Genomic DNA, 25,781 nt, shown 5'->3' with positions numbered 1-25,781 from the left:
GTTGCAAGGTACATCTATTTGTACGCTGCAACAAGTCAAGAATTTTGCTAAATTTTGGCACTTGTTGCAGCGTACATATATATATGTACGTTGTAACAAAGCGCTTTTGGCGGGAAATTTTTTGTTTTGCTTAGGGATACCTAGAGTGCCTTGCACCAAATATAGATCGAAACCTGTCACAACATTAATAGAATATCGCAACCTGTATAACAAATATAAAAACAATAACTGTGTTTTGTATATATCTCAAAACCAAAGTGCACGTACCATATACATTTAAATAAATATATGTACGTTCCAATTTTAACGTACGCATACATTTTAACATAAAAGATTGTTCTATAACATCTAAACCAACTCGATCAAGCGCGCTCGGGTCAATAATAAATACTTGCTGGTAAAAAACTTCGCCCATTGCTCACGAACCACGTCAATTTCCTAACTAGCATAAGGCGCAGTCCTCGGAGTATAAACCTTTACAAAAACAAAAATTTGATGGGAGCATTAGATCGATTAAATGCAAATAAAATGTCACATTTTAACATTCAAGCAACTAATTAAAATGTACTAATAGTCTAGAATACGAATAAATTAAGAGTAAGAAAAATTAATTAATTACCTATAACGACCTATAACGACCCAAAGTTGGGAGCGGAAATGTCATTTTAGCTCTAAATATGACCTATAACGATCCAACGAGCCTTAAATGTGCATAAATAGGTTCGAATGAGTTTTCAAAAGTTAAAACTATGCATATTAGTCATGTAATAAGAATCAAATGTATCCTTAGGTTCTTTAGTTCAAAGTTGAGAGCGAAAATGTCATTTTAGCTCTAAATATAACCTATAACGACCCAAAGAGCCTTAAATGTGCATAAATAGGTTCGAATGAGTTTTAGAAAGTTAAAACTATGCATATTAGTCATGTATAAGAATCAAATGAGTCCTTAGGTCCTTTAGTTCAAAGTTGGGAGGGGAAATGTCATTTTAGCCTAAATATGACCTATAACAACCCAATGAGCCTTGAATGTGCATAAATAGATTCGAATGAGTTTTAGAAAGTTAAAACTATGCATATTAGTCATGTAATAAGAATCAAATGTATCCTTAGGTTCTTTAGTTCAAAGTTGGGAGCGGAAATGTCATTTTAGCTCTAAATATGACCTATAACGATCCAGTGAGCCTTAAATGTGCATAAATAGATTGGAATGAGGTTTAGAGAGTTAAAACTATACATATTAATCATGTAATAAGAATCATTCGAGTCCTTGGGTTCTTTAGTTCAAAATTGGGAGTGGAAATGTCATTTTAGCTCTAAATATGACCTATAACTACCCAGTGAGCCTTAAAGTTGCATAAATAGATTCGAATGAGTTTTAGAAAGTTAAAACTATGCATATTAATCATGTAATAAGAATCAAATGAGTCCTAAGGTTCTTTAGTTCAAAGTTGGGAGCGGAAATGTCATTTTTAGCCTAAATATGACCTATAACGACCAAACAAGCCTCAAATGTGCATAAATAGATTGTATTTAGTCTTGGAAACTTAAAATTAATAATATTAATCATGTAATAAGTTTGAAATGAGTTCTTAGGTATATTAGTTCAAAGTTGGAGGGGGAGGGGGGACCACGACCTTTAATGGTCTTTGTAATCGTACTAATACCTTGTGATTCGTCACCCGTTGTGGGAGTAATGCCACCTTTTGATTCATGCCCAACAATAATTTGGTAATTAATCATCGTACCTGGGGTGTTCCTGCATCAAGTAAAACATACAAAAGGGTGGTCAGTGAAGTATAGAATCAAATTTGCAGTCATATAAACTCGACCCCCAGTTAAGAAATTAACATCAGCAAATTGTATTCGTGTTTGCAACTCTAGTTCAGTTAAGACTTAACTCTGGGGCATAGCAAATTCTAATGTGACAGTTAAATCTCAGTGTCTAATCCCTAACCTCCTTCTAGTTACCACGGCAACATATATGTATGGATGTGGTATCAGCTCCATTTCAATGATGCTTTACACGAAGTAGTTTCTATGCTTACTTCCACCAAAAAGATTTCCAATGGTTCCTAATGAAACCAGGGGGCAAAGCGGAACAAGGATTTATGTCTGCAAAAGTTATGATGTTCCAGTACAGGACTAACTATCTAGTTCCAAATGCAAGATTAACAAATAATATGAACTCGAGTCGAAACCATCTCTTAAACATTTAGATTTCCCTTACTATTACACTTCAGTTTTCAGTAGAACCGAAGATAATATAAAAGTGGTACCCTAAGTAACACTTACTTTCCCATAGACATGGAGAAATAGGTTTATAAAACATGATATGCATAATGAATCTTTTCATTCTTCATGCTACAAAGTATGAACACTATATCAAAACATATTTATAAAAGTGAAGGCTCATTCTGATGGAAAAATTTCCTGTAGTTTTTACATCAAGATGAAACCACTTTAGTAGAATTATTTTAGGAAGTTAGGAACTACATAATATAATCCCTTGGTGTTGTTTGGTATAAAATTGACTTCGGAAAAAGATCTGATGAACATGAAAGTGAGATGAAAACAGAATATAATCCCTAGGTTAAGGACGGTATAACAGATGACCACAGACCATTGCACCCCTTCAGATCATATTCTATGAGCCTGATGGAGATTCAATGAAGTCTGGTGTGGGGGCAGGAGTTGGATTCTGGCCAGCAAGAGAACCAGTGGGGGTGCTCATCTTAAATATCTCAACTCCATTCAGAAATGAGTTATAGTAATTGGGTTTGGGAGTACCACTAATCTGGATGCAGTGCAAGCCATAGATTCTGCTGAGGTTCTTTACTATCGGGAAGAAGCACCACAAAGTCCTGAACATTAGGTATCCCATTGCTGGTTGCCAAGGCAATGATATCATATCCAGAGGATGCAGTTTGATTGTTGAGGTAGATATTAAACACAAACTAGTTTACCTTTGTTATATTAGCAAAGATCTCACAGAAATGCAGTCTAACCAAGTAACTAAACCCAGTATCAACGGAAAATAACCATGTCAAGTTAAGATTGAGGTTGACAGAATTGTTCATTGTCATGTATTATCTCTGCATTCCCTACAAAATCGTCCTTTCAGCTTTAGTTGAAACCGGGGGTTGAAGGGCGTCCTCAAGACTCCTTGATCTTATAAATAAGAAGCTTCTTTATTCTGAATCTTTTTGAATCATTATTTCCTACATTACCATGTGCTCAACGAAATAACTTCTAGGACCACAAGTTTTGACCACAAAAATAACAGAATCCAGGATGATAAATGATGTCAATAACACATACTGTTTGCAAAGATGAACCAATTATTTTTGTTCTTACCTAGAAATATAGGTTACTCCGGTGAGTCCAATATGGTGAACTGTGTCAAGGGTGACACTTCCAGATGCCTGTTAGTCCAGGAAAGGAAAGTAATAATTATGGGTGTTCATTATCGGGTACCCGGCTTTTCGGGTACCCGAAAAAGCGGGTACCCGCAAATGCGGGTAGTAAAAACGTCGGCCCATGACCCAACCCGTCAAAATCGGGTACCCGAAAATCGGGTACCCGATTTTACCGGGTCAGGTCAAAGGGTACCCGCTTTTCTTAAGTATATTTTAAAAAAAAATCGTTTCTTAAATTTGTTAATTCACTACTGCCTACTGCCATTCAATAAAAATTGCTTGCAAAACTTAATAACTTTGCATAACAAACGAGTATAGGTTATCAACTTTTCCAAAGCACCAAATCAATCTTCAAAAGATAAGCAATCAGATTAAAATGTACAGCAAAAATGCGGTAGATATTTGAAAGAAGCCGAATGAGAACTATGAATTTAAAAACCGTCGAAGAGATCTCTGTCTCATGAAAATCCTCGGGCGGTGAAACCGAGGACTAAATTAAGCTTCGTCGGAGGAGGAAGCGACAAAGAATCATGTGGTGGGTCATATTGTTCATCTTCTCCATTAATGGTCGTGTTGCTCCTCTAGGTGGTCTGACATGGTTGTTTGGGTAAAGCTTCAAGAAGATGGAGATAAGGAGAAAAAGGTGGTGTTTGGTGGGTAAGAGTCGGTAAAATGAAAGAGAGAGTTCTGCAGTGCAAAATCAAACCCTACCCAACTACCTAACACAGTTATGAAAAATTAATTTATATGTTAGCGGGTATTCGGGTACCCATTTACCAAAAAAGGCCCACGACCCGACCCGAAAAACTGAATTTTTATCGGGTCGGGTACCCGGCCCGATATTTTTGAAAAAATCAGTTCAATACCCGCTTATTTTGTACCGGGTCGGCGGGTTAACGGGTCGGGTAATGCGGGTCGGGTAATTTTGAACACCCCTAGTAACAATCACCAGGGATCGAACCTAAGTTATCATCGTGAAATTGAAAAGTAGCAACCACTGGAGCGCCTAGTTCTTTGGTAATAGTACTTCGCCTTCAGCTGATTTTATCTACTAATCTTATAACTATGACAGAGATGCACTTGAAGGGGGTATAATCTTTACCTTAGCCCATCGGCGCTATAAGCCATCCTTGTTGATGAGTGGCCCGACACATCATAATCTACTCTTGAACCGATATTGTCATACAACCATGCTTTTATATTTCCTTCCGTTGCAGTCGAGAAATTGAGCTGAAACGAGATGCAACTTTCAGTTTTTATGAAGTAAATCAAGCAGAAGAAATACACTTATTAATCTATGGCTGAAACCACAAAATACAGTAAAACATATAAGACGTTCTACTTGCCAGTTCCTACAAAAGAAGATCCAATAAAATACAGTGTAACTTCTACAAAAATAACCACTCTGACCATTCTGATTACGGACCAAAGCAAAGAAATTGAAGGTAACATTTGAGTAAACTCAATGATAAAAACAGAACCTTACCTGAATACTTTCCTTGTGATGTGGACATACGGAATATAGTGGTGGTTCATGACCCTCAAATGTATACTGCTTGGCCCCAGTGACAGCATCACAAACCTAAACACATTCAAGGTCTAAGAATCCATTCCAAATAGAGTGACATTGATAAAATAAAAAACCATAAAAACTTTAATAAGCCCGTCGTCTCCACATGTAACAATAGACAATTATTTGTTAGGATAAGAGAAGGCAAGATCATTAACACTGCCAACATGATCCTCAATCTGTATAGACATAAAATCACTTCATTGTCAATGTGTAAAAGCCTTGAATTCAAGAATGTAACAGACTTAATTCTATTAGCTGGTAATAACACAAACCTTAGACAATAAATTGTAAGTGTCACATACTATAGACCAATAAATTGAAGCAATATATCTTTTCCATATGCTCTGTGATTTACAATTTGGATTTACTGCACCAATCCAAGTTTGCAAAGAATTCTCCATCAGTTTGCAAAAGAGGCAGAAAGTGCCCATGTGATGAGGGGAGAGAGCAAGCAAAAACACCATCCAAAAAAGGAATACTTCAAAGTGCTTCACTTATTTTTAAAGGAACATAGTAGTAGTAAGAAAAAAAATAAAAGTTCCTAAATCACTCAAAGGGATTATATTCTCATTCAAGAACTTTAAATAAAAATATGTATGAGAGTTAAGAAAAAGAGTGAGATAAAGATTTTTCCGTTTCTTGACCCTTCAGAAACAGAGATTAAATTCGATCATCGCTAACCAATTATCAAAAAACTCATACTCAATTTATGGTCGAAAATTACTTAGATAGGAACGGTACCTTCTTTTTTAAAGCTCGGATCTTTTTGTCAATATCTACACCTGCATTGGCCGTATCTGATCCCACAGTAGAATTCAGTGAAGATTTACCAGTAGCACTGTTAGAAAGAGCTAGCTTGCTAATCTGAGAAGTAGCAGACTCCAGAGATTGCTTTAAATTTGGATCTTTAACATCTGTCTTCTCCATATCCTCATCAGCTGAATATTCCGAGTTCTTAGCTCTATCAACGACAGCCTACCAAAGCCGAATTAACTAATCAATCTTCTGTTAAAAACTTAAAACATATATACGAATGGGGGGGAAGGGGATTATACTATTTTGAGATTGAGGCTATCACGAATGATTTATTTTCAGGGATGAAGAAGCTATGCTAACCTAAAAATTATACTCACAAGCCAGAATGATTATCACCCGGAATCTACACTACAACAAACTAATAACCGACCTTACATATCATATGGGAAAATGGTAGCTGCAAAGAGATCATTGACTTCTTGGACTGTACGGAGATCTCACAACTTTATGAGAATAACTGGGTACGACCTCTAAGAATAGTACTTTCATGAAAAAAATTGTTACACTTTCAAATTGAGATGTCTTTTAAGCAAAAAGCTTGTGATGTTTAACAGAGATGAAGGCCAAAATATAATCATAACGGGAAGACCGGAACTCGTCATCAAAACATGATTTGGAATAAAGCAAGGGAAGTTAAGCCAAACCAGTGAGTCAGTGACAACAACTGTACACTACCTCACTAAGTCTATATACAGGGAAATCTAGCAGAGGATGCGCTGAAGGAAATAATTCCCTTGGTCCAAGTATGCATTCAATGTTAAGTCTAATAAATGCGGTTCAGTATTAATTAACAAGTTAATAATTCAGTGAGATCAAGTGAGATGAATGCCTAGCTAGAGGCCGCTTCAGTTCAAGTGGAATTAATGATATTAATCCACAGCTTACTCTTGACTGAACCCGTAGGGTCACACAAATAGTACGTAAACGGATCAAGTATTTAATGGCATTAAATACTCCATCTATGGATATTCGGAATCGACGGATCTTGGTTTCAGTGGGAGCTGAGATCGTCACAGGAAAGAAATGAATACTCCGGAAACGATGATATTGCTGGAAACGGAAATATGGATCGTATCGGAAATATAAATATTATCCAAGTCGTAGATGTTGCCGGAAACGGAAACATGGTACGTATCGGAAAATATTATCGGAAATGGAAATATTGCCGGAATCGGAAATATTGCCGGAAACGGAAATATTGTCAGAATCGGAAAATAATTCCGGAAACGGAAATATTAAATATTTGTTTGAAACGGAAATTGATTCCGGAATCGGAAATATTAAATATTGTTCGTATCGGAAATGAATTCCGGAATCGGGAATTTAATCGGAAGCGTATCGTACGAATTAGCATCGGACGAGGCCCGCTAGACGAAGGCCCAGCACGAAGCCAGGCCATCGCCCAGCGAGCCAACACGCACCATCGCGTTCCAAGCCTCGACCAGGCCCAGCGACAGGCCAGGCCCAGCCAAGGCCTGGGGCGCGCGCGCGAGAGCACAGCAGCAGTGAGCCGAGCGCTGTGCGCCTAGTGTGGGCCGCAAGGCTTGCGCGGGTGTACGGTGCTCGTGCAATGCTTGTGCGGGAATCCTAAAGCAATCGGGATTCGAAATATGATTAAATCCTAAAACTATTAGATAATAATTATTTAATTAGAGTCCTAGTAGGGTTATAATTAAATAAATTAGTATCCTAATAGGATTCCAAATCCTTTTCCATAACTCTATAAATAGGTGCCTAGGGTCACATATTTACATAGATTATTCAAGTATTCAAAGTAAGTTTTTGAGAGAAAAATTTAGTCACACATTTGCCTATAAAGTGCCGAAAATAATAGTACCTTAAGGGCGATCCTAGTTGGTCAATCTTAAGGCGGATCCGGACGTGCTGTGGACTATCTACGGAGGGACGACACTTGGAGTCCTAAAGACTTGTTCTTGTTCGGTTCGGGCGCAGCTAGGGAAGGCACGCAACAAAGAGTATGCATCTAAACTATGCTAAATGATTATGTGTAAATAATATGTTTTCCTGGCTTTATGGTTTTTCCGCATGATTTATGAATTGTCATATGTATCATAACCTAACAGTGGTATCACGAGCCCCTTATTATTTTCATAATCTAAATTGCATGAACATGGTTAAATATTACAAATTTGCAAGAATTAAAAGGGGTGATTAATTTTCGTAATTGTTAATTAATTGCAAATTGCGTTTATTTAATTATACGTACGCAGTTTTTCGGCAGTTTCTTCGTTACTCATCCAAATCGAGTGATTTTTGTGTCAATTCCGCATGTAAAAGGCATTCTAAAATGCCGAACCCAGAATTCTCAAATTCGAAGCCTAACTATGACTTTTCGAAGGTTTTAGTTTTTCGAATGCAAAATTTCGTAAATTTAAGATGTTAAATTAAATATTTGCGATTCTTGTTGATAAATCTTGAATTTTTGATTGACCTACTGTATATGTTTAACAAGTTTGAATGCATAGCCTTGATAATTATGCAATCTAATTTGTAATTATGGCTAATTTGTTGAAAATTAGAATAATTTAGAATTAATTTGATTTTCATAATTAATTATAATTTAATTAGATACCTATGATTAAAAACCACCATAAAAATTGTAAATTTATGATAAATTTTAAATTTTTATGACCTAGACTTGAATCCATGTTAATCGGAAATCAATTGAATAATAAATTTCGATTTTTCGCCCTAAAATTATGAAATTAATATTATTTATTAATTTGTCATTAATTTTAAATATAAATTTTTAAATTTTATGCGATTCGTTCATATAACTTGCACGCACAAAGCAATGGACGCTACGTGTTACCCTTAAGGGGTGTTGTATAGTGCGGGCATGTGACGACGAGCAAGGGAGCTCGTCGCCCATGCGGCACGAATGCAATGAGCAAGGCCATGGTGCACGAGCACAAGGCAGCAGCCCTGCCTTGTGTCGTGGGCTGTGAGCAATGGACGAATGGGCGAGGGCGAAAGAAAGGCAAAGCAGTCGCGTGTGGGCAGCAAGCGAGCTGCGCCACAACGCGCAAGCGTGCGGAGCCTCGCGCGCAACGAGCGCAAGCTCGCATGCCACGAGTGCTACGCCCAGCGAGCGATGGCTCGCAGGATCGAGCGCTGGCAAGCGCGCGCAGCGAGCGCTGGCAAGCGCGCGCAGCGAGCGCTGGCAAGCGCGCGCAGCGAGCAATGGCCCGCATAAAGCGAGCGCTGGCGAGCGAACACAGCGAGCGATGGCTCGCGTGCATCGAGCGCTGGCGCGCGCGCAGCGAGCACCAGCTCGCGTGATGCATTGCGAAGGATAGCAGCAGCAGCGATGCGACGCAGCGCATGGGCTGCGCGTACATGGCCAGCGATGGCTGTGTGCGTGTGGCCCATGGGCGTACGTTGCGTAGGGTGTTTGCGTTGCGATTAGATCGTTTTGAAATTTTAATTTGAAATTTTCAGTTTACGTAATTTTAATTAATTTTAAAATTAATAATTTAAATTATTTTCTTGGATTTTAATTTTGAATATTGTAATTATAATAAATTTTATTTATTCTAATTATTTTACTAAAATTAAAATCATGAATTAATTTAAATACGACTGAAATTAAATTAAACTTTTTGGATTCAATTATAAATTTATATGAGCTTTAAATTTTAATTAAATTTGTATGTTTCCGGTTAGACTAGAAATACATTTTTATGTTTAAAATTAGTAAAGCATATGAATTTATTGGTTTAAGTGGGAGCGCTTTTAGTCATAAACTCTTGATTAGGTCTACAAATCCTTAAGGTTAAAACAACTTGATTAGAATTAATAAGGACTGAATAATTGGTAGATTATTGGTGCCCTTGATTAATTGCTGCAAATGTTTACGTGATGCATAATGTGTTTTACTAACCAGCTATGTGGGCCATTCATGATAATGAATGGGTGAATGGTATATATTGTATATGTACTGTTTTGCAGGTTATGAAGTGACTAGTATGGCCTAAATAGGATAGAAAATATGGTCTGCGTACCATTAATTTGAATGTAATTGGTCTAAAGTACCAAAGTTGTTTTTCAATTCAAATATGGTCTGCGTACCATCAAATAGTTGTAATTAGTTTTAATTATAGCTTATCCTATTTGAAGAAAATAGTGCCTCCCACGGAGATTTTCAAAACGGACTTTGAAGTTAAAGCTTCAAGATGAAGTCGGGCCATACTAGATCACATTTATCTAATGCATGTTTTAAGTTATTTATTGCTTTTAAATATGTCTTAAAATGCATGAGATCAAAAGCTTGATTATGTTGCATGATTAAGGATTTTAGTTCACTTAAAATCTAACCAACATAGTAAGAGCCTTAAGTTCCAAACTTAAAAATTGAGTTAAAAGGTGCCATGCCAAAATATACACTTGCTTGGATATCCTTTACATCAATCTAGTAATAGTTTTCGCTCAGCGAGGTGTTACTTATTGGTCCTAAAGGGGCAAGGTACACAAATAATTGTGAGTACATGTTAGTTTTGGTGAAACTCAACGATATAAGTAAGGAGTCCTTTTATGTCGTGGCAAAATCGATAGGTTTACCTAATAAGTTCTTAGACGTACCTATCAACCAAGAATAGTTTCTAGACTATTAGCAAAAGGCTTTTGCTTACCTAAGATGTTTTAGGATTAAGTCGACAAACTGTGCTTAGTTCTTCAATGATTTTAGGATCTTGGAATCATTTTATTCACACCTGCCGGAACACATAACTTGAATAAAATGCTTGATAAACATTGAATTATGCATGTATGCTAGAATTTAAGTTTATTAAGAGAAACTGTGAATGGTTATTTATTTGTTTATTCTTTTCAATTGTAGTTTATAATATGGAAAACAACAATTCATTCAACATTCGATCAATTCTCGAAAAGGAGAAGTTGAACGGGAAAAACTTCCTTGACTGGCAAAGGAACTTGCAAATAGTTCTTATGCAGGAAGAAAAGGAGTATGTCCTAGAAGAAGCGATGCCCGAAGCCGCAGGCGACGGGGTCACTCAGGCAGCCCTCAATCGTTGGATTGATGCCAACAAGGATGTGAAATGTCTAATGCTCGCCACCATGAGTGCGGATCTGCAGAAAACGTTCATCAACTCAGATGCTTTCACAATCATCAGTGAGTTGAAGAACATGTTCCAAGATCTGGCTCGAGTCGAAAGATTCGAGACTCATAGGCAAATTCTTGAGACCAAGCTTAAGAAAGGCGAGCCCGTAAGTCCACATGTTCTCAAAATGATTGGACTCATTGAGAATATGAGTCGGCTGGATCAGCAATTTTCTCAGGAAATGGCTATAGACACCATCCTCCATTCTCTTCATAGCGGGTATGATCAGTTCAAACTGAACTACGGTATGAATAGTCTGGACAAAACGCTCACTGAGCTTCACGGTATGCTGAAGACCGCTGAAAAGACGCTCAAAAGTGATAAGCAGGATGTGCTTATGGTGCGTGGGGGCAAGTTCAAGAAATCTGGAAAGAAGAGGAATGCTAAGAAAGGTGGCAACAAGGCCAGCCCAACTAAGCAAACTGGCGCCAAATCTGTAAAGAGGAAGGTCAGTCAACCCACTTCTGAATCCGAATGCTTCTACTGCAAGAAGAAGGGGCATTGGAAGAGAGATTGCTTGAAGCTAAAGGAAGATCAGAAGAACGGAACAGTCGTTCCATCTTCAGGTATTTTCGTTATAGACTGTATACTTCCTAATTCAACTTCTTGGGTATTAGATACAGGTTGTGGCTCACACTTATGTTCCAATCCACAGGGACTAAGAAGAAGTAGAAAGTTAAGCAAGGGTGAAGTCGACCTACGAGTGGGAAATGGAGCACGGATTGCTGCATTAGCTGTAGGAACTTACTATTTGTCGTTGCCCTCCGGGCTAGTTTTGGAACTGGAAGAATGTTTCCATGTTCCAAGTCTTACTAAAAACATCATTTCAGTTTCTTGCTTAGATGCTAAGGGATTTTCCTTTTTAATAAAAGACAATAGTTGTTCGTTTTATTTTAAAGAGATGTTTTATGGATCTGCTAGATTAGTCAATGGACTTTATTTATTAGATCACGACAAACAAGTATATAACATAAATACCAAAAAGGCCAAAAAGGATGATTCAGATCTCGGCTATCTGTGGCATTGTCGATTAGGCCATATAAACTTGAAACGCTTAGAAAGACTTCAAAAGGAAGGAATTCTAGAACCATTTGACTTAGAAGATTATGGTAAATGCGAATCATGTTTACTTGGCAATATGACAAAGCAACCTTTCTCTAAAGTTGGAGAAAGAGCAAATGAACTATTGGGTTTAATCCATACAGATGTATGTGGACCAATGAGTACAAATGCTAGAGGTGGTTTCAGCTACTTTATCACTTTCACTGATGACTTCAGTAGATATGGTTATGTCTACCTAATGAAGCATAAGTCTGAATCCTTTGACAAATTCAAGGAATTTCAGAGTGAAGTAGAGAATCAATTAGGCAAGAAGATTAAGGCACTGCGGTCTGATAGAGGCGGTGAATATCTGAGCTATGAATTTGATGACCATCTGAAAGAATGTGGAATTCTATCAGAATTGACTCCTCCAGGAACACCACAATGGAACGGTGTGTCAGAACGGAGGAACAGAACCTTGCTAGACATGGTCAGGTCAATGATGGGTCAGGCCAAACTTCCATTAGAATTTTGGGGACATGCACTAAATACAGCTGCACTCACTATAAATAGAGCTCCGTCTAAAGCTGTCGAAAAGACTCCATATGAGTTATGGTTTGGAAAGCCTCCAAATGTGTCTTTTCTTAAGATTTGGGGATGTGAAGTATATGTCAAACGATTGATTTCAGACAAACTTCATCCAAAATCTGACAAATGTATCCTTGTGGGCTATCCAAAGGAAACAAAGGGGTATTACTTCTACAATACATCTGAGAACAAGGTGTTTGTTGCTCGAGATGGTGTCTTTTTGGAGAAAGATCACATTTCCAAAATGACAAGTGGGAGAAAAGTAGACCTCGAAGAAATTCGAGTCGAACAACAAACTCTAGAGAATGCTCAAGATGACATTCAGGATGAAACTCAGAGATCTTTAGAAGAATCTGGTGAGAATCATGGTCAATCTAGAAATATTACCCCGCGTAGATCGCAAAGATATAGATCTCAACCGGAAAGGTACTTAGGTATTTTGACGAACGAGAGCTATGACGTTCTATTACTTGAAAGTGATGAACCTGCTACTTACAAACAAGCTATGACGAGCCCTAGCTCCAAGCAATGGCAAGAAGCCATGCAATCTGAATTAGACTCCATGTCTGAAAACCAAGTATGGGATTTGGTCGATTTGCCAGATGGCTACCAAGCCATTGGAAGCAAATGGGTTTTCAAACTGAAAAAGGACAAGGATGGGAAACTTGAAGTTTTCAAAGCTAGATTGGTTGCAAAAGGTTACAGGCAAGTCCACGGTGTGGATTACGATGAAACCTTTTCACCAGTTGCAATGCTAAAGTCTATTCGGATAATGTTAGCAATCGCTGCATATTACGATTACGAAATATGGCAGATGGATGTCAAAACTGCTTTCTTAAACGGCGTTTTAACAGAAACTGTGTTTATGACACAGCCTGAAGGTTTTGAGGATCCAAAGAATGCTAAAAAGGTATGCAAGCTAAAGAAGTCAATCTACGGATTGAAGCAGGCATCCAGGAGCTGGAATATACGTTTTGATGAAGCAGTCAGTGACTTTGGTTTCATCAAGAACGCAGACGAATCTTGTGTATACAAGAAGGTCGGTGGGAGCAAAATTGCTTTCCTAGTATTATATGTCGACGACATATTACTTATCGAAAATGACATTCCTATGTTGAACTCTGTCAAGATTTGGCTTGGGAAATGTTTTTCGATAAAAGATCTAGGAGAAGCACAGTACATATTGGGCATCAAGATTTACAGAGATAGATCTAAAAGGATGATTGGACTTAGTCAAAGCACTTATATCAATAAGGTGCTTGATAGGTTCAAGATGGCGGACTCCAAGCGAGGCTACCTACCCATGTCTCATGGAATGACTCTAAGCAAGAATCAGTGCCCAAAAACACTTGATTAGCGTAGACGGATGAATGGGATTCCATATGCATCATTGATTGGTTCAATAATGTATGCTATGATATGTACACGCCCGGATGTTGCGTATGCACTCAGTGCTACGAGCAGATACCAGTCAGACCCAGGAAAGGCGCATTGGACTGCTGCCAAGAATATTCTGAAGTACCTGAAAAGGCACAAAGATGACTTCCTGGTCTATGGTGGAGATGATGAATTAATTGTTAAAGGCTATACGGACGCAAGTTTCCAAACCGACAAAGATGATTTCAGATCACAGTCAGGGTTTGTCTTCTGCCTCAACGGAGGAGCAGTAAGCTGGAAAAGTGCTAAGCAAAGCACCATTGCGGATTCTACAGCTGAAGCGGAGTACATTGCTGCACATGAAGCAGCAAAGGAAGCTATATGGCTAAGGAAGTTCATAGGTGAACTTGGTGTAGTCCCCTCCATTAAAGGACCAATAGCCCTGTATTGTGATAATAACGGAGCTATTGCACAGGCGAAGGAGCCTAGACACCACCAGAGAGTCAAGCATGTACTTCGTAGATTTCACCTTCTACGAGAGTTCGTTGAAAGAAAAGAAGTCGAGATAAGCAAAATTGGAAGTGATGACAACATATCAAATCCATTGACTAAACCTCTGCCGCAGGCGAAGCACAACTCGCACACTGCAGCTATGGGAATCAAGGATATTGGAGAATGGCTTTGATGACCCTGTTTAATGTCTTAAAGTTTTAGAGTTTAAATCTTTGTAAAATATTATTGGTTAATCATTCACAATAAATGAAAAGAATTCATTTTTCCATTTAATTTGTGGTTTATTAAATGATGAGTCCCTTCAATTTGACGATATATTCAAGATAGACTGTCAGGACCAGTCCTGTGACTAAGAAATGTCTATCAAGTGAACTTGAATGTCAAAGGTTGAAAATGGTCCCTAGTCGGAGTTTTTTATAAAATTGGACGCATAGAAAACGTTAGACGACTAGAATGCAAGATGACTAGTAGTTTTGTTTCTTGAGCTATGTGGACATGGCAATGTCATAATCATTTGCATAGATGCTTACTTTGGGAAGACTAGTATCGGACAAGACCTATGAAACTTTACTGTAAGAGATGAAAATCTGTCATAAGTAAATTTCATTAAAATTATTAGACACTAAATCCTCAATACCTGAGTGATTTGAGATTACTTGTTTGAGAACTGGTTACTTTGACGTTGACCAACCGTCGCACCGTAAAAGGAGGCTATAAAGGCAACGCTCAGGTAATCACCTATCAAACGAAGTCTAATCTCAAGATCGCAAGATTGGGATTGTCCTCCCATAAATCGGGATGAGATGCTTAAAAGTTGTACAAGGCCACTCGGAAAGCTAGAAACTGTGAAATGCATGGCCGTGCTCGGATGAATCATAGGCTATGATTATCTGTTTATTTGATCAGTTGAACTCTGAAACCGAGGAACACCTCTGGACATAATAAGGATGACAACTCTTACCTTATGTTCAAGAGCAAGCATCGAGCGACAAAGGAATTAGGAAATGCACACTTGTCCCTAAGGACAAGTGGGAGACTGAAGGAAATAATGCCCTTGGTCCAAGTATGCATTCAATGTTAAGTCTAATAAATGCGGTTCAGTATTAATTATTAAGTTAATAATTCAGTGAGATCAAGTGAGCTGAATGCCTAGCTAGAGGCCGCTTCAGTTCAAGTGGAATTAATGATATTAATCCACAGCTTACTCTTGACTGAACCCGTAGGGTCACACAAATAGTACGTAAACGGATCAAGTATTTAATGGCATTAAATACTCCATCTATGGATATTCGGAATCGACGGATCTTGGTTTCAGTGGGAGTTGAGATCGTCACAGGCAAGAAATGAATACTCCGGAAACGATGATATTGCCGGAAACGGAAATATGGATCGTATCGGAAATATAAATATTATCCAAGTCGTAGATGTTGCCGGAAACGGAAACATGGTACGTATCGGAAAATATTATCGGAAATGGAAATATTGCCGGAATCGGAAATATTGCCGGAAACGCAAATATTGTCAGAATCGGAAAATAATTCCGGAAACGGAAATATTAAATATTTGTTCGAAACGGAAATTGATTCCGGAATCGGAAATATTAAATATTGTTCGTATCGGAAATGAATTCCGGAATCGGGAATTTAATCGGAAGCGTATCGTACGAATTAGCATCGGACGAGGCCCGCTAGACGAAGGCCCAGCACGAAGCCAGGCCATCGCCCAGCGAGCCAACACGCACCATCGCGTGCCAAGCCTCGACCAGGCCCAGTGCAAGGCCAGGCCCAGCCAAGGCCTGGGGCGCGCGCGCGAGAGCACAGCAGCAGTGGGCCGAGCGCTGTGCGCCTAGCGTGGGCCGCAAGGCTTGCGCGGGTGTACGGTGCTCGTGCAATGCTTGTGCGGAAATCCTAAAGCAATCGGGATTCGAAATATGATTAAATCCTAAAACTATTAGATAATGATTATTTAATTAGAGTCCTAGTAGGGTTATAATTAAATAAATTAGTATCCTAATAGGATTCCAAATCCTTTTCCATAACTCTATAAATAGGTGCCTAGGGTCACATATTTACATAGATTATTCAAGTATTCAAAGTGAGTTTTTGAGAGAAAAATTCAGTCACACATTTGCCTATAAAGTGCCGAAAATAATAGTACCTTAAGGGCGATCCTAGTTGGTCAATCTTAAGGCGGATCCGGACGTGCTGTGGACTATCTACGGAGGGACGACACTTGGAGTCCTAAAGACTTGTTCTTGTTCGGTTCGGGCGCAGCTAGGGAAGGCACGCAACAAAGAGTATGCATCTAAACTATGCTAAATGATTATGTGTAAATAATATGTTTTTCTGGCTTTATGGTTTTTCCGCATGATTTATGATTTGTCATATGTATCATAACCTAACATGCGCATAGCAAATAGTTGCATTGTTACATTGATTTATTTTGTCAGTGTCTCTCACATACTCCTACCATGTTAGGCCTAGCTACAGTGACTGGACAAACGAATTGAACAAACAAATTAAACAAACCCTAAAAACAAATTGAACAAACAAATTGAACAAACCCTAAAGTCGAATTGAACAAACGAATTGAACCCTAAAAACGAATTGAAAATACGAATTGAACAAACCCTAAAAAAGAATTGAACAAACGCACAGAACCCTAAAAACGAATTGAACAAACCCTAATTCTTAAAATGAAAATCAGGTAAACGAATTGAGTAAATCTAAAAGAGGGGACAGGGAAGATTACTAGCCGCGGCGAAGAGGTTGACGGAAAATAGGACGCGAGCAACTTTCTTTCTTGAAACCACCGGCGCGAGCAAGCTAAGTTTTTCCTTGGAACCAACGGCCGAGCAAGCTAATAGGTGGCCTCTGGCGAGGAGGCCAGAACCACCGACGAAGAAGCTAGAGTGACGATGAAGGGAAAGGGTTTTTTTTTTGAGGGGATGACGCGGGGAAAGTTAAGGGAGAAGAAGGGAGTTGAGCGCGAGAGATGTTTAATTTGTTTTGAATTAGTTTCAACGAATATTGCAGCGAAATTTTTTTTTTACCCGGGTTATTGCCTGGGGCTTTAACAAGTACGCTGCAACAAAAACGAGCTATTGCAGGGGGCTTTAACAAGTACGCTGCAACAAAAACGAGCTATTGCAGGGGGCTTTTAAAATGTACGCTGCAACAAACTTTTTTGCAGGGAACAATTAAATTGTACGCTGCAATAAACCCTTTAAAGGGTTTGACCTGCGTTGACCGACTGGTTGTTGAAGCGTATTAACACATGTACGCTGCAACAAGGGGGCTGCAACAGGGGTTTTTTCTACTAGTGTTCGGGTTCTGACCCTCTTGTTGAAATGTCTGGCCACTCGGCGCTGATAGACTTGTACGTGGTGAGCGGCTTGAAGCCGATGCTCATCAAGCATGATTAGCTCATCATACCTTGCTTGTACCCATGCAGCTTCTGGGATTTTTCTTTCGAGGACTATTCTTAGAGAAGGTATCTCCAGTTCGATAGGTTGTACTGCATCCATTCCATAGACCAATGAAAATGGAGTTGCACCAGTTGAAGTGCGGATTGAAGTTCGATATCCCCACAATGCGAAGTGCAGTTTTTGGGGCGAGTCTTTGTAATTGGTTGTCACTTTCATGATGAGGCTTTGACATTCTTGTTGGCTGCTTCGACTGCCCCTTTAGTTTGTGGGCTATAAGGCGAAGAATGATGGTGTTTAATTTTGTACTCGGTCAATAGGTCTTCACACTGTCATTGAAAATGGGTTCCCTGGTCACTAATGAAATCGTGAGGAACTTTGTATCTGCATATGATGTTTTCTTGTATGAACTGGGCCACTTGCTTGGAACCCAACACTTTGAATGATCTGGCCTCGACCCATTTGGTGAAATAGTCGATAGCAACCAGTATGAACTCATGACCCCCGGTGCCTGTTGGAGTGATTTTTCCAATGACGTCGATACCCCAGGCTGAGAATGGCCACGGCGATGATTGAGAATATAGCAACGATGGGGGAATGTAGTTTAGATTCACACACTTTTGGCAGGTAGGACACTTCTTGACAAAGAAGTAACAATCCCGTTCGAGGGTAGTCCAGTAGTATCGAGCCCTAATGATCTTGAGGGCCAACATCTTCCCATTCATGCGGGTACCACAGACTCCGGCATGCACTTTAACAGCCTCCTCTTTTTAGTTGTTAATTAGATGTGCTTACCACTGACTAATCAACCTTATGATGCAAGTCACCAGACTAAACCTGGATTAAATCCCACGATTAACTTTAGAAATTGACAAAGATATTTTATACTATTACAAATCCTTAGTTCTCCAACAATATTCTAGCCCACAAACTTCTTCCACATTCACATGCTTGATTCACATCTGAACTTTCTCATACCTGCAAAATCACTAGAAAGAAGTCTGCCCCCACCAGGACAGATTCAAAGAACAAAGTCAGGGAACTGAGTACACACTGTCCAACCTAAAATTCATTTTTGGTGGCTTAAAACATGACATCGTGATTTGCTTATTTCAAAGATAAAACTTATTTTCTATGAATAAAATCATATTTTAAATTTAGCTCGATAAACATATTGCAATAACTTTAATCATTTCACATGAAACTTCGAATCAAAACATAATTGTTGATCAAATAAACTAGTCAAGGCTATTAGCATATGTTTACATACTTCAAAGATCATATTTCTCACAACTTCCACGAACTTAAAATATATATATTCTTAAAGATCGATATCTAACATAAACTTAGAAAATATCTTGTTAGGGTTCTAAACTCACTTCCCATAACGATTTGTAGAACTAGCATAATCTTTAGCATAGCTCAAACAATAATATCCATCACAAAGTATAATAATAACTATTATCTACATTGTATTTCTTACATCAACATAAATTTTCCTTGAATATATACCTTTTGAAAATACTAATATTCTAACTCTGATTTATCACAATAATCAACTCTCCAAATTACTCACAATAACTATAACACTTTTGTTCTTGTAAATAATAGATAACGTATCAAAAGATACTTAAAAATTCGCAAACAATATACGTTTGATAGTTCAAAACACACACATAAATTCCTTTCCAATATTTGCTTATTCTAGCAAATCAAACACATTTTGTTTTTAAACTTATATACTAATTGGGGGAAGAGAACACGAATAGAGACGGGTTGAATAACCACTGTCTCCAAACTTTTTAGGGGTCGTCACCCACCTTTTCACACAGGCTTGCAAGACTTTAGGACATGTCGTCACCCACCTTTTCATGATCGTTGTTAACGGCTTCTTCCCCACTAAAACATATTTGAAAACTTATCCAATAAATTAAGGAAATATATATTCTCACACTTAGTCAAAGTCTTGTATCACAGCAAAACCTCATCTGAAATCTTAAACACAATTGAAAATATTGGCACAAACCATACTTATACAAAGTGATAAATTTTTCTTAAATATTCGCCTAAAGATCATAATGAATTACTCATAACTTTTCAAAAATTTCGTGTACGTGATTCTTGAAAAACGATTTTGAGCATAGTATATATATAAAGTCCAATATTCTTAACAACACTCGAATATAAATTATACTTCAAGGCGATTCATATTTCTTAAACTTATCACAAATCATACTCTCCATCTCAAATTTTCAACTCACTATTAATCCATCGAAATCCTTAATCTCAATTACACATTTGCACGTTAAATTTGGCTTGTAACACAAAGATCACACCTCCAAACCATTAGCTTATAATCACCATAGCATAATAAGCTCATATCCTTCTAATGCGTAATCTTCATAAAGTCTGATCACTTATAAGTAATACTAAATGAATCTGACTTCTCAATAAAATACTATACCCAAACAAGCTTAATAGCTCAATTCGTACTAGCCAAACTTAATTTCATGCTCAATCGCACATGGTTACGTACAAAACTCTATCACATAGATCTTATAATTATCATTAGGGATAAAGTATAAAACGATGTATAAATCCACAATTTAATCGTATTGAAATATAATTATTTATATTATTTCATCTTATTCAAAGAATAATCTTGGTCTTTCAAATTCAAACATACTCTTCACAGAAAACCATATAAAGATCTCAAACGAAATAATTTAATAAAATGTTGAGCTTCCCAACTCAATAAAGGATAACTTCCTAAATATACGCCATACTTCATAATTCGGAAAATCAAGTAATTAATTAAAATACATAATATATTGAGTAGTTCAAAAACTAGATTCTAGAAGATCAATTAGTTTACTTCCTATGTTTATCCAAATCATAAAACTTATTTCAAAAGTGTTTTTCGTTGTAACCAATCATTTTTGTCATATTCGAACTAAATCTTACAATAACTGGTATATTGGTGAAACCATCGTTTAGCGATAACTTTAATCATAACATAAATAAAGAAAATAATAATCTCATAAAAATAATTTGTAGATCTTATTATAAAATCATATGGCTCAAATAATAGTTCAAGAAAAGCAAAAGAATACAAAGGAAATATATATGTCGCTTATGATTCAACAGATAGTTCTTGCTAAACCTTATTAATCCCAACAGAGGTTAATATATATGAGTCACACTCATATTTCTCTAATCATGTACTCCGTAGGTTATTTCAAAATTTGTCACACCATAGCTCGAATACTTAGAAAGATACTCATACACTATTTATCAATCATACCAGTATTATAATTACACTAGCATATAAGCTTGCCCATAGCTTTCCATAATGCAAAAGACTAATATCTTCACAACCCATATCATTCTTATGTAGGCATAACTATTTGTAACAAAATCTAACATCAATCGTATACCCAAATACACGACCAACTTTCACAAGTCTCACCATCAAACTCACAAATCTCACAACCGCATGGTCACAAGTCTCACGTTCAAATCAATCAAAATATTTCGATTCAAAACACAAAACATTGTGTTCATTGAAATGCTAATAATATAAATATCCCACATATTTTTACGAAATCATAATAATTAATTCAAAAGTCTTATTCTTAAATGTAAATCACATAATTCACATAATGCTTAAAATCTAGGAAACACAAGTCATAAATTTTATAAAGGTGGATGGACAATGTGTACCTTCAATCGTCACACCTAACCTCCAAGAATCTCATTTCTCAATCGTCATCAATTTACCTTGCACTTTAAAAGCCAACAACAAAACTAAGAAGTTGGGGAAGTGAGAAGTAACAAGGAAGAGTAGCAACAACAACAACACGTTGGCAGCAGCAACTGTCAGCTTCGGAAGACCGTATCTCCTAGCCAAGAGTTCTGATTTTAGTAATTCTTGAGCCTAAATTGGTTAAATTTTCAAAATCTATAACTTTCATGAAGAAACTATTGGTGAAATCTGAACGCATGATGTAGGAATTGCACGAAACAGAAGCAGCAACAACATAAACAAGTCGCATCAATAGTGAGTTAGTAGAAGACATAACTCTTAGGATACAATCCCGAATTGAGAGATTTTTGACCCTAAATTGAGTAGCGCGAAGAGATCTTCAACTTTTATGAATCAACCCTGGGCAAAAATAGAATGCATGTTGGTGTAATTTGAGCAAACAGAAGTTCGACTAAAAACCTAACTAAAGGAGATGAATAATTTTTTTCTTTTTCATATCCTTGGCTTAATTAGCTAATTGAAATAAGATATTTACTTGGCATCACAATAACATGACAACAAGGGTATGGCTATGTGTTGGCACTCCTCCCATATGACAAGTTTGGAGATAGAATAAGAAAAAAAATTAATTTTGCCTTTTCTCATCACTTTTACTTAAAGTCATCAAAATCAATTTTAGAAAATAAAAAAGAGTTATTTCCTCTTAAACATATTTTTATGAAATATTTAATAAATTTAGCTAATAAAATATACTTATTAAATAATCAAAATTTGAGTAAAATTTTTGCTATTACATTTACCGAGTAAATATAATTCCAAATCTTTAATCTCAAATTAATTCCAAAAGAAAAACTTTTAATTAAGAGAGAATTTAAGACGATAAATCTACTTAACACAAGATTAAAAGCTGCTTAAAATGTGTGTTATTATATGCACGGTGTCCATGAATATTTGAGCTTCGTTCTTGTCAACACATCGGAGATTAGGGCCGCTAGGGGACCTCTTGTATAGAATGCCGCCTTCTATGACGAAATTGGCCGATTGTAGTCATAAAGCCCTTTGACTCTTTCTTGAAAAGTGTCGGGGATACTCTGAATATTGTAGATACCTTTGAATGTCTGTAAACGAAGGCTCATCTCTGTCTTGCTCGACGTCGTCAATAGCATGGACATATGCGGCTTCTTGACGCGTTTCAATTGTAAGTGGAATTTCAGCCATGCCATTTGGAATGTTGATCATTGAGGCCAGCTTTGCCAGTGCATCGGCGAATTGATTCTCCTCTCTCGGGAGGTATGTATAGCGAAGCTCTTCTACTTGCTCAGACAGCTTCTCAAGATAGGACTGGTATGGAGTTAAGCTTTCGCTCCTTACTTTCCATTTGCCGGAAATTTGATTGATGATTGGGGAGGAACCTCCGTACACTCAAAGTTTCTGGACACCTAATGCTAAGGCGGCTTCCAGGCCCATAATGCATGCTTCATATTCTACCGCATTGTTTGTGATGTTGAATTGCAGTTTTGCTGATATAAGAATGTGGGTGCCGTCTGGGGCTACTAGAATTACTCCAACACCACATCCATTCTGATTTGAATCGTCGTCAAAATGCATCGACCAACTGTCATCACTTGTCATTAAGATTTTCTCGTCGAGTAAGTCGTAATCCTCCTCTTCTGCCTTGATGGGACAGTCGGCTAGGAAGTCTGAGACTGCTGAACCCTTGATGGACATTTGCGGAATGTATTTGAGATCGAATTCTGCTAGCATGACCCACCATCTGGACAACCGTCCGTTGAGAGCTGGTTTTTCAAATAGATACTTGAGAGGATCCGCTTTGCTGATTATATGCACTGTATGGGAGAGCATGTGGTGCCGTAGTTTCTTTGTGGCCCAAACCAAGGCGATGCTGAGTTTCTCGAGCTGAATGGTCTCGTACTCAATCAGCTTTTTGCTTATGTAGTATACGGCGTTTTCCTTGCCTTCAATTTCCTGGACGAGCATGGCCCCTATCGCTGAATCTGTTGTTGTGAGGTAGATCCTTAGGGGAATCCCTGGCATGGTTGGCTTTAGCACTGGTGGATTGGAAGGGTAGTTCTTGATAGTGTCGAATGCATGCTGAGAGTCGTCATCCCACACTTTGGGCTCACTTTTTCGGAGCTGTCGAAATACCGGTTCACAGATTTTAGTGAGTCTTAAAATGAACCTACTTATGTATTGTAGTTTGCCGAGAAAACCCCGAATTTCCATTTTATTCGTTGGTGGTTGCATCTCTAGAATTGCTTTGATTTTCGAAGGATCAACCTCGATGCCCCGAGAGCTGATGACATATCCGAGCAACTTGCCTGACGTTACCCCGAATGCACACTTTTGAGGATTGAGCCTCATATTGTATTGCCTGATCCTATTGAAAAACTTTCGGAGTACTGAGGTATGCTCGTGTTGCTCTTTGGATTTGACAATCAGGTCGTCGACATATACCTCAATTTCCCTGTGAATCATATCGCTCATGATGGTTGTGGTTGTTCATTGATAGGTAGCCCCTGCGTTCTTTAGTCCGAACGACATAACTGTGTAGCAATATGTACCCCACTGAGTGATGAAGGTTGTCTTCTCCATATCCTCCTCTGCCATGGGAATTTGATTGTAGCCTGCGTACCCGTCCATAAAAGAGAGTAAGGCATGATTTGCGGTGTTGTCGACCAGGATGTCGATGTGAAGCAATGGAAAATCGTCTTTAGGGCTGGCCCTGTTAAGATCTCTGTAGTCCACACACATTCGTACTTTGCCGTCTTTCTTTGGAACTGAGACGACATTTGCGATCTATTACGGATACTTGGCTTCTCGAATAAACCCGGCCTCTAGCTGCTTAGAGACCTCTTCTTGAATTTTGAGGGAAACATCCGGTTTCATGCGACCGAGTTTCTACTTGATGGGCTTTGAGCCTGGAATGAGGGGAATTGTATGCTGACCGATGCTTGGATCAACCCCTGGCATATCATGATAGGACCATGCGAAGATGTCTATGTACTCTGAAAGTAGCTTGATAAGATCACCCCGCTCTGCTTGAGAAAGAGTTAAACCAATATGAACTAGTTTTGCATCACTGTTGTTAGAAAGGTTGAGTTTTTCTGTTTTCTCAATTACGGGCGTCCTGTTTTCATGATTTTTAATGGCTTTTAGAATTTCAAGGTCACATTCTTGTGAAGCAAAGTCGTTTGGATTAGGATTGTGTTTTGAATTTGGACTCGTAGAGCAAGAAGAAATTAAAGTGTTATTGAAATTGGCAATCCTTACATCGACTGTTTTGACTTGAACCTCGGCCTTTAGAGGCTTTTGATTGATGCAAGACTCTAGCCCTAGACTCTTAGACTCGTTACTAGACTCGAAAATCAAAAGACAGACTCTGGACTTGAACAAAGACACTAATCGAAAAGATAGTTCTCGGGGTATTCCCAAACATCCACGCCATCGTCATCATCATCGTAGGCAGGGCTACATGCACAGATCTTCAAGACTTGATCCCAGACTTGGTCCCACGTGCTGTAGGGAAATGCAGCGAAGCAGCCTTTGTATGAGGTATTGAGCCCTAAGAGGAACATTCTCACCATTTTTCCCTCTGACAGCTCAGGCTTGATTGTACGAGCAGAGATTGCCCACCTGTGGTAGTATTCTTGAATGCACTCATCTCTTTCCTGGCGTAGAGCCGACTTTTGCTTGATGGAAGTGTCATGGAAGCTTGAACCTTTGAGGGTGAGACAAGCAGGGTCGTCCAATAGCTCCTCGAACCAAGCCTCTCCAAATAGTAGATCGAAGTTGGCGGGCACATCGATGACTAGAAATTCAACACTGTTGTAGTAGGTGCCAAAGGAAAAGACCAAATGGAGGACTCCCAGGACTTTGTATGCAACACCTTGGAGCTTGACAGCTTGCTGGGTAGTTAGCATGAGATCATAATCGGAGAAGCCCAAAGCCTTCAGGGTGGCCAGGGGACAGATGTTTTCTTGAATATCGGTGGTTACCCTAGGTTCGGGGATCACCCAGTTTTGAACATTTGGAATGAGATGGCAGAAGCTTAGAACCATTAGCTCGTAACCTGACTTGTATATTGTAGAGATTAAGTTGCATGGAC

At 38.3% G+C, this 25,781-nt stretch overlaps 1 protein-coding gene across 3 annotated transcripts; it reads right to left on the bottom strand.

Moving 5' to 3' along the window:
* Positions 1 to 222: 222 nt before the first annotated feature.
* On the bottom strand, positions 223 to 22,435 carry LOC130460022 (topless-related protein 1). Of its 3 annotated transcripts, XR_008919840.1 has the most exons (7): positions 21,613 to 22,435; positions 5,731 to 5,964; positions 4,903 to 4,998; positions 4,519 to 4,646; positions 3,355 to 3,422; positions 1,665 to 1,756; positions 439 to 474 (listed from the first exon to the last, which is right to left on the bottom strand). XR_008919840.1 is itself a non-coding variant. In XM_056827671.1 (6 exons), exons 2-6 carry the CDS (start codon positions 5,914 to 5,916, stop codon positions 443 to 445), a joined length of 534 nt encoding a protein of 177 aa, XP_056683649.1. In that variant the 5' UTR covers positions 5,917 to 5,964; positions 21,613 to 22,435; the 3' UTR covers positions 223 to 442. The 3 variants fall into 3 exon arrangements, 2 of the variants coding, with proteins under 2 accessions (XP_056683649.1, XP_056683650.1); XM_056827671.1 differs by lacking the exon at positions 3,355 to 3,422 and having other exon boundaries at positions 223 to 474; XM_056827672.1 differs by lacking the exons at positions 3,355 to 3,422; positions 21,613 to 22,435 and having other exon boundaries at positions 223 to 474; positions 5,731 to 6,312.
* Between the last annotated feature and the right edge of the window lie 3,346 nt (positions 22,436 to 25,781).

The sequence above is a fragment of the Spinacia oleracea genome, chromosome 4 (genome assembly GCF_020520425.1).
Source record: "Spinacia oleracea cultivar Varoflay chromosome 4, BTI_SOV_V1, whole genome shotgun sequence".
NCBI classification, from domain to species: Eukaryota; Viridiplantae; Streptophyta; class Magnoliopsida; order Caryophyllales; family Amaranthaceae; genus Spinacia; species Spinacia oleracea.
The sequence above is the reverse complement of the archived record's forward strand: the minus strand, read 5'-3'. Positions and strand labels throughout refer to the sequence as shown.

Coding starts and splice junctions, on each gene's coding strand:
- LOC130460022 (XM_056827671.1), bottom strand. CDS start 5,916: ATGGAGAAGACAGATGTTAAAGATCCAAATTTAAAGCAATCTCTGGAG. Junction 1,757..4,518: donor TATAGCGCCGATGGGCTAAG/GTAAAGATTATA, acceptor TACTTGATGCAG/GAACACCCCAGGTACGATGA. Junction 475..1,664: donor AACGGGTGACGAATCACAAG/GTATTAGTACGA, acceptor GTTTTTGTAAAG/GTTTATACTCCGAGGACTGC.